Source organism: Balaenoptera musculus, chromosome 15, assembly GCF_009873245.2.
Source record: "Balaenoptera musculus isolate JJ_BM4_2016_0621 chromosome 15, mBalMus1.pri.v3, whole genome shotgun sequence".
Lineage (NCBI taxonomy): Eukaryota > Metazoa > Chordata > Mammalia > Artiodactyla > Balaenopteridae > Balaenoptera > Balaenoptera musculus.
Window position 1 is genome coordinate 64,470,936 of NC_045799.1, and position 8,485 is coordinate 64,479,420.

General features: G+C 52.1%; 1 protein-coding gene across 1 annotated transcript; it reads right to left on the minus strand.

Moving 5' to 3' along the window:
• Positions 1-1,652: 1,652 nt before the first annotated feature.
• On the minus strand, positions 1,653-8,110 carry ITPRIPL2 (ITPRIP like 2). The gene has a single exon (XM_036826574.1). It carries the CDS (start codon positions 7,610-7,612, stop codon positions 6,014-6,016), a length of 1,599 nt encoding a protein of 532 aa, XP_036682469.1. The 5' UTR covers positions 7,613-8,110; the 3' UTR covers positions 1,653-6,013.
• Positions 8,111-8,485: the final 375 nt, after the last annotated feature.

An 8,485-nucleotide genomic window follows, 5' to 3' on the forward strand; every position in this document is an offset into this window, starting at 1 on the left:
GAATGTGTGTGGCTGTGTTCCCATAAAACTTTATTTACAAAAATAGATGAATTGCCACCCCCTGCTTAACCCATTCTCCACCTTGCAGCCAGAGTGGGCCAAACTCAAATGTGACCTTGTCACTCCTTCCTAAGGTAGACTGCCAGTATCTTGGGGACCAGTCCAGACTTTCAGTGTGGTTTACAAACATGTGATCAAAGAGCGGCCCCTGCATCAGTGGCATTGCCATCATCTATTAGGAAGGCGGGCTCTCAGGTCACATCCAGACCTGCGGAATCAGAACTTGCATTCGGATGAGACGCCCAAGTGGTTTGCACATTCCAGTTCGAGAAGCTCCGGCTTCCAGAACCCCTGTGCCCTGGTGCCTTCCTACCTCTCCCACCTCATCCTTTGCCCCCGGAGCCTCCCTGCTCCCGCCCACCCCCACTTTCCAGCCAAACTGACTGCTCCTGTCACCTCTGTGTCCGACGCATTCCTCTCCAGCCCAGCTCCCTTCACTCAGCAAACTCCTATCTATCTCTGGATCTCAACTGTGACGTCCCTTCTTCCGAGCAGCCCTCACTGAAACCCCCGACTGCATGACCCCCTCTTCTGCGCTTCCAGACCCTTCCCCCACCTAGCACCCACCACACTGCACAGAAATGACTTCTTTAACTGCCCGCCCTCTCACAGCAGTTTGTGAGCTCATGAGAGAGGCCGTATCTGTCTCGGTTGCCTCTGTGTGTCCTCAGCGCCTGGGGACAGTAGCCACTCAAGAACTAATTGAAAACGAAACAAAACACAGCCCCGCCACACCTTTCCCCTGGGAGAGTGTCCTCCACAAGCAGTTTAACCAGCCAGTGGCTGCAGGTTTCCCCAAACTTCCACCTGGCTCCAAGGCTTTGAAGAGTCCTACGTGGCCTCCAAGATTCCATCTCTCACGAAGCCTGGTGGGTTTTCGTATTAGCAAATGTTTACCATTTGGAGAGGACCTGGGGGCCTAAGAGATTTCTGGGCAAAATTCTTGAGCTATAAATTAGCCACAGGCCAAGACTCGAGTTGTGTTTGGGCTGGTGTGTGAGAGCCGAGGGTGGAGGGGGTGGAGGTGGGTGACAGAGGAGGGGCAGGGCCAGAAGGTTCTCAGTCAGAAAAAGCCTTGAAGGCAGGCCCCCAGGGTGCCTACAGAGCCATGAACTGGCATCCTTTCCCACCTGTGTACGGTGCCAATTCTGTACAATGGTCCCAGCTTCGCTGTGTGGAAAAAAGTCCCATACACCCACTCACTGAAAGCAGGTGGGCCTGTGTAAGGAATCACAAGCCAGTGTTAGCCACAGGCTGCCCTCCAGGAAGACGACAACCCTCCCCAAATCTGATGTTCAGTCCACAGGTTTCTACAAGTTCCTTTATTAATAAAGCAAAGTATGAAAGAACAAGGTCCCCAAATGACCCATATGATTAAAAGTGCAAATTTACTCCAACCTGAAATAGAAAACAAATGGCCGGCCTCGACTATTTGGGCCATGGAAATCTGGTGTGATTAGAACGTCTTTTAATCACACAACTGTAGCAGCTGAACCATATTTGATCACCTCTTTGGTCTCTGTTATTGGAACAAAACATACACTATGACCGTAGCCGATAGACTGCATCATAATACACGGTTTGGGGTCAAGATCCACACTAAAAATAACAGTAAAATAAGAGGAATGTTTTAAAGTCAAGTGACTGAATCAAGGCACTTTTTTTTTTTTTAAGCAAAGGGTGCTAAAAATATTCCTGAATATCTGATACTTCAAAAACCAGATTACATATAATTTAGCTGCATGTTTTAGTCTGTTCTCTCTGTATGGTTGATCACATACATCTTCGTCCTCTCCCAGCTTATACTTGCTTCATCCCCACCAAATCACGTGCTATGTAGGTATAGAAAAAATAAACAGTAGTGTCTAAGAAACAGACATGCAATTTTTTATAAAAACTAACAAATGCCACAATGATAACACTGAACTTTTTTCCCTCCCAAGGGATACTGGGAATGTTCACCAGGTTCATTTTTCCCACCACTGGGGAGGGAGGTAATAACCTTCCTTCACGTGGATACGATAAGTCATCGTCACGGTCAAAAGCCACATTTTACAGAAAAGGTGACTTACTTACTCCATGAGGTTAAAGGAGACACTTTGGAAGGCTATTAGTTTCATTCCTTCAGAAGGCTAGGATGTCAGTTTTGGTGGGAGCCACGGAGTCAGAAAGGCATAGAAACATATGATCAGAACAGTGCTCTTGGCACTGGGGCTGGTAACAAGCCTAAGAAGCTTGGCTGGGAGACCCAGCACTGCTTTGCTGGTGTTCACGGCCACCAACCATCATTGCAAAGGCTAGGAAACTACTAAAAAAAAAAATAATTAATTTAAAAATAAGAATAAAATACAAATAAAGAAGAAAACAAGTTATTCTGCAATCCTTCCTGATTATTCACCTGCAGACTCTGACAGAGCCAAGGAGTTTGGCCCCAACTCACCAGGAAGGAAATGCCAAGAGCTGACCCCTAATGGTCTGATGTCCCATCTGACTCCTACGGGTCCAGGGTGGAGAATCCTTCTGGGAATTGTGAGTTAAGTGTTATCTGTGGCCGTGTTAATTTGGGGGGTTTGTTTCTACAATAAAGCTTAGCTCTGAGCGATAAAGAAGACTTGAAATATCATGCCCCGCCCACCATGTATAACAACATCATATCCATAACAATAACCTTATACATACTTGAGGGGTTACCGTCTAAGGCAGGGGTCGCAAACTGGTGGCCCCCAGGCTCAACCAAATGTGTTTTTGGGCCCACTTGTGTTTTGGATATTTTTAAATTATGTTGTTTAAAAATCGGAAAGTTTCATTTTTTTTTTTTTCTATTTCCAGCCCCACCCTACCCTTTTCCCAGCATGGAGCTGAGCAATGTGGCCCTTGAAGAGGGCAGAGCCCCCATCACCACCCACCCCTTCTCTTATTTACCTCCCTACCTTGCTTCTGCAGGCTGCTGAGTTTGCGACCCCCGGTTTGAAGTAGCACATATCTAGAAAATGTGTTTCCTAACCCAGACCTCTCTCGCACCCTCATATGATTTCCACCCCATTTCCCCTTCTGCCCAGCTCTTCGTTTCACGTCCATCTTAAGTCCTCCTTCCTGAAGTCTTCGGATTTCTCTTGGTTTGCTCACATTGTCCCTTCTTTTAGCTTCAGTTTCATTTTGCAAAAAAACAGTCTCCTTCTCTCAGCCCACGAGCATTCCGGGATGACTCCCAAGACTGGTCAGTGGGAGTTGCTGAAGGGTGTCTTAAGGCAAAATGGCTGAGTCATCTCCCCAAAACACTTTCTTCGGACACTGGCTGGACAGTTAATCTTTTTTTAAAAGCACGAACAATTCTGAGCTTTCTTGTATGAGAATATTTGCATATATGAATCTCCAGTACCAAGTATACACCAAAAATGTATATATTTCAGATCAAGGACATGATGGAGCCCTAATAAAATAAAGAATTGAGCTTAATTTAAGTGCCTTGGGCAACCATCACACCTGACTAATATGCCATATTATTTTATTTGTACACAGTACATGTTTTGGATTACTAAACATTGATCAAAATTGATCGAAATCTCTAAGTTTTTGGTTACCATGTACAGAGAACAATTGCTCAGCATGGCATTTAAATAAAACATTAATATTTTAAAAATTCACAAACACAATGCCCCATTAATTAAAAAAAATAAAATTTAAAAATCTTGAGGATGGATGAGGCTTTGGATAATTAACCTGAAAAAAGAAAACAAAACCCACAAAGAAACTACAAGAACTGTATGTTACCAGATTCAAACTTCAAAATGCTATTCAGATAAGAGGAACCTATCAACTCAGCTAGAAATATTTGGAAAATTCAGCTTTTAAAGCTTTATAATCCCTCTAATAGCCTCGCTTTCCCCCACTCCAACTACAGGGGAAATTGTAGCTGAGTATGGAAACATTATAAATATATATTTATATAAAGATCTACCTACTCTTGGAATTTATTTTTAAAATAATTTTAAAAAACACTGTGCAGTTTATATCTTTGCAGGAAGTTGGTAGACTGATTCCTGTGCTAAATGCAGTACCTTATGACCTAACACTGACCTCAAAAACTAGGAATGACTTTGTGGTATCAAGGGGAAATGTCCCCAAACAACCTCAAAGAGACAGCACAACATTTGCAACTGTTTCTCTTACAGCCCAAGGTTGCAAAGGACATAAGAAATCTCTGCAGCTCTGATGAGAAGGATTCCCTATAAATCATTTATTCACAACGATTTCCCCACAGTGGCCAAGTAGGTCCCCTAAAGAAAGAAAGTTGAAAGAGTTCCCTCAAAATAGCTCAGAAATTAAACAATGGCCCAATTCACGTGGCTACTTCTGTCTTCCAAGTTTTACCTTTAAGAGTCTCTGTTAAAAAAAAAAATCCCAAAGTATATCACTGGGACTGGCTGCATTTTCTATTCAGCAGATGATGGACCATTCTAAACTTCAACTGAGTCTTAGGTCGACTGATGCAACTGAGAGCTGTTAGAAATTTGGGAGGACAGGGAGGGATTTCAGAATGCGCTAGCTGCAAAATACACCCAGTCTGGTGATATTTATGCCCAAAGAGAAGAAAGAACAGACAGCTGACAAAGGCTGTCTCCCTCCATCTCCCCCTAACTTGCCCTCTTCTGCTGTCTTTCTCCTCTGTCAGCTGATTGGGAAATAACTGATCTTCAAGCACAGAGCCCCAGATACTGAACTCTAAGTGAAATGCATTGCAAGACCTGTGCTGAATCAACCACTCCTCAAAGGTGGGCTTCGGGCCACTTAAAGGCTGCTTGGACAATGAGAGCAAAACTTCCCAACCATGGAGGATCACTGAGCATTGGCTGAAAGCAGGCATTGCCTCTTCATTACCTCGTTAAACTCAGAAAGACATCTCCATGCAAAGGAGTTTGCTAAAAAGACTTAAAACAAAAAAAAAAAGGTTTCTGTCTCCAGCCAGCAGCAAGCCCTGGCGAGACATCTTGCTAGGCAAAGAGTGAAATATCAATATATCTTTTTCGAGACCCAACATGTTTTATGCCCTCACCAGTGTTGTCTGAAGCACGTATCCTGTTGCCACTCTGCACCGTGCCTGGCTCACAGCAGGCGCTCAATGAATCAGCGCTGACTGGTGTACATCCCAGCGCGTGCCTGGAGGGCTGTTGAGCAAGCCTGTTCCTCAAGACTGCACATTTCTTAATAGTCAATGTAACTGGCCTCCCTTTCAGATGCCACACTTGGCACTAGCAATTACCACAAAATGAAAGAACTGATCAAAATAAAGTGCTACATGCTCTGGAAGTTTCACTAACCAACTCTTAGACTGCCTTTCAACGCCTGTGACTTAATTCTTCACAATCCTGTCAAACACCCGTGATGGGACCCTTTAAAAAATACATTAATATCAATTTGAACAGTGGAAACTATGTCCTTCAGAACATGAGCCTCTAGAACTACAATTCCAGTTGTAGATAAAGATTCAGATTTTTACAAAGACGATCAGGAACCCAGGACCTACCAAGTAGTTGTGTCAAAAAACATTAGCTTCTTTAAATTTGGGGGCCAGAGAGATCTGTCTAAACAACCGACAGAGGGAACTTTCCCTGCAGCTAGTTCTTGCTTCCTTTACTGAACCTCCCTAAAAGCTGGATCCGTCTACAGAATCATTCCACACAAACCAACATTTGGACCAACTCTTAGCTGCTGACGTTGAACGTCTTTCCGTAGCTTGCCCAGGACACTCTGGTGGGCGTGAAAAAGATGCCACAGCCATCTGGATTGTGGAGCCAGGGGGTGATGCTGAAGCCACCAAATGTCATCCTCTGAATGTTCCAACACCTTCCGCAGGTCATCTTCCTTGCCTTAAACTGGCTTCACTGCCATCCCCACCCCCACCTGGTGGGTGAGGCTTCAGGAGCACCAGGCCAGGTCGGGGCTCTGGCAGGGTTTATGGTTCATCTTCAGGGAACACCTGGGGGCGCTGATTCCGAGGCGGGGGACACCTGGCAAGGTAGCGGGGACCCCCATAGGCCCGGAGGAGCTGGGGCAGCCTTCGCCACGTGGACAGCAGCCGCGCCGCCGCGAGTTCCCGGGCCTGCCTGTCGAAAGTGGCCAGGAGGTCAACCGGGGTGGCTTCACGCAGTACCTTGGGCAGTGGGCCCACCTCGGCGGCCGCCCCTCCAGGGCCCAGGACGCAGTGGAAGAGTGTACGGCGTCGCAGCAGGCAATCCCTGAGGAACTGTACTAGCTCTTCCAAGCGCTCGCCCAGGTGCGCCTCGTCCCAGCCTTGTGCGGGAGCCCCCTGGCGTAGCAGCGCCGCCAGCAGCACTGTCTTGAGCACGTATGAGGATAGGATGCGTCCCCACTGGGTGGCGGCCGTCGGGTCCAGCCCGCGGGCGCCCAGGTCTCGCAGAGCTTTAAGCAACTGCAGGCACTTGAGGTAGCAGGCACCTGGAGGGGCCCTTTCCTGCAGCCAGCTCAGCAGCTTCTGCTCCTGGCGCGCCGTGTTCACACCCCACAGTGCATCGGCGCGCAGGCCTCCCGGGAGCTCCGACAGGGGCCCGACGGGTGAGGGTGGCGGTGGTGGGGCCACCAGGAAGACGCTGTCGCCCAAGTGGACGGCAGGGATGAGACGCACGGCCATGGAAAGGCGGCAGCAGCCGTAATCGGTGCGGCAGGGCAGGACGTGTAGGGTGGGGGGCTGCTCCAGGCCGCCTGGGGTCAGGCTGACCCGACAACGCCCCTCCAGGCTGTAGCGCACGGTGGCCAGGGAGCGCTGCAGGTGCGACTGAAACCAGCGCAGTACCAGCGGAGCCGAGAGATGGCGCCGCCCGCGCACATCCACGCAGAAGCCGTCGGCGAAGGCTTTGCAGTCCCGGAGCCAGTGGCCCCCGGAAGCCCCTGGCGGCGCCTTGAGCGCGCACACGAAGCAGCCGTGGAAGGCTGGGGCCAGCGCGGGCTCCGCGCCCAGGCTCCGCGGCTCCAGCGCCACCAGGGGAGGGAGGCGCAGCGGCACCAGCACGTCGAAGCCGTCGGGCCGGCGGATTTTATGCTGCTCGTAGGCGCTGCCTACCTGGATGAAATCTCCGCGGAAGGCCAAGGCCAGCGCTCCCCCGGGGATGGGGCCTGGGGACCCTCGGGCGCGGCCAGCCCGCACCAGCTCGCCCACGATCCGGCTCACGTGTGCTTTGCTGTGGCCCAGCACGTGCGGCGACAGGCGCACCTCGTGCTCGTAGTAACTCTCCAGCAAGATGTCGAGGCTGGGCTCTCGTAAGTGTCTAGGAGAGAAGGCGGAGTGGCCCCCCAGGCGGGGAGACCCCGGCAGGAAGCGCTGCCGGACAGCGTGGCGACAGCGCAGGAGGATGTAGCCGAGGAGCAGCAGGACGGCCACCTTGAGCAGCGGGAAGCCGCCGTCCGCGCCTTCGGGGGGCTCGGTCCGGGCGCCCCCGCTTCCCCGCAGGACATGGTAGAGGCACACGAGGGCGGTGCACAGGCCAGTCACCAGGGGCCAGAAGACGCGCAGATTCAGGGTGTAGTGCACCGACATGCCGGGCGCCCGGGGCAGCGGCGGCCGAGCAGCCCAGGGCGCGAGCCCCGGCGGCGTCCCAGGCCCAGCATGCGCGCAGCGCCCGGGCAGCCCCGCTGTCCCGGTTTCCTTCGCCTCCGCGGCGGCGACCCCGTCGCAGGGCCGGGGAAAGCAGCCCTCCAGCTCGGCCTCCTCTCCCAGCTCAAGCGCTCCTTCCAGCAGCGGCCCGCCCTGCACGCTCCGGCTCCCGGCCGCGCCCCGTGCCGACTGCGCGCTGCGTCCGGCCCGGCGGCCCTCCCCGCCCCACTCCCCGGCGCGCCGCCTTCGGCCAGCTTCTGGTCCCGCTGCGCTCGCCCCCTACCCCGGGCCGCCCTCCCGGCGCCGTGGGTCCCCGGAGTCCCCCGCTGCTCTCCTCCGCTCTTGTTCCCGTTACTCGGCCACGGGAGTTTCCTCTTCCGAGGGGAGGCGAGGCCTCGCCAGCTAGCGGGGAGGAAATGCCGAAGTCTGGAGCCGCGAGGCGAGCGGGCGGGCGGGGTCGGCCCCCTCCCGGGCCTCCGCCTTAAAGCGACGCGAGGCGGCGGGAGGGACTTCAGGACGCGCTGGCAACTGGCCTCCCGCGGGCCACCCCTATCCTCCCTCCCCGAAGGCAGAACCAGGAAGGCTCTGATTGCGGGGCGGTAGCCTTGTCCAGGGAGCTTCTGCAGTTGTATTCACACAAAGTTACACTGGGAAATTGAAAGGAGGGGAAAAGAGCGCACGACGAAACCGTCCATCCCCCGCCCCCCCCCCAGCAAGTCGCGGTGGCGTGGTGTTGGTGGCGTGGCAGGCCCTGGAACGGAAGCTGCCCTTGCCAGTGTGCCGCTGTCCTTCATTCAAACCAGTATCTACTGAGCA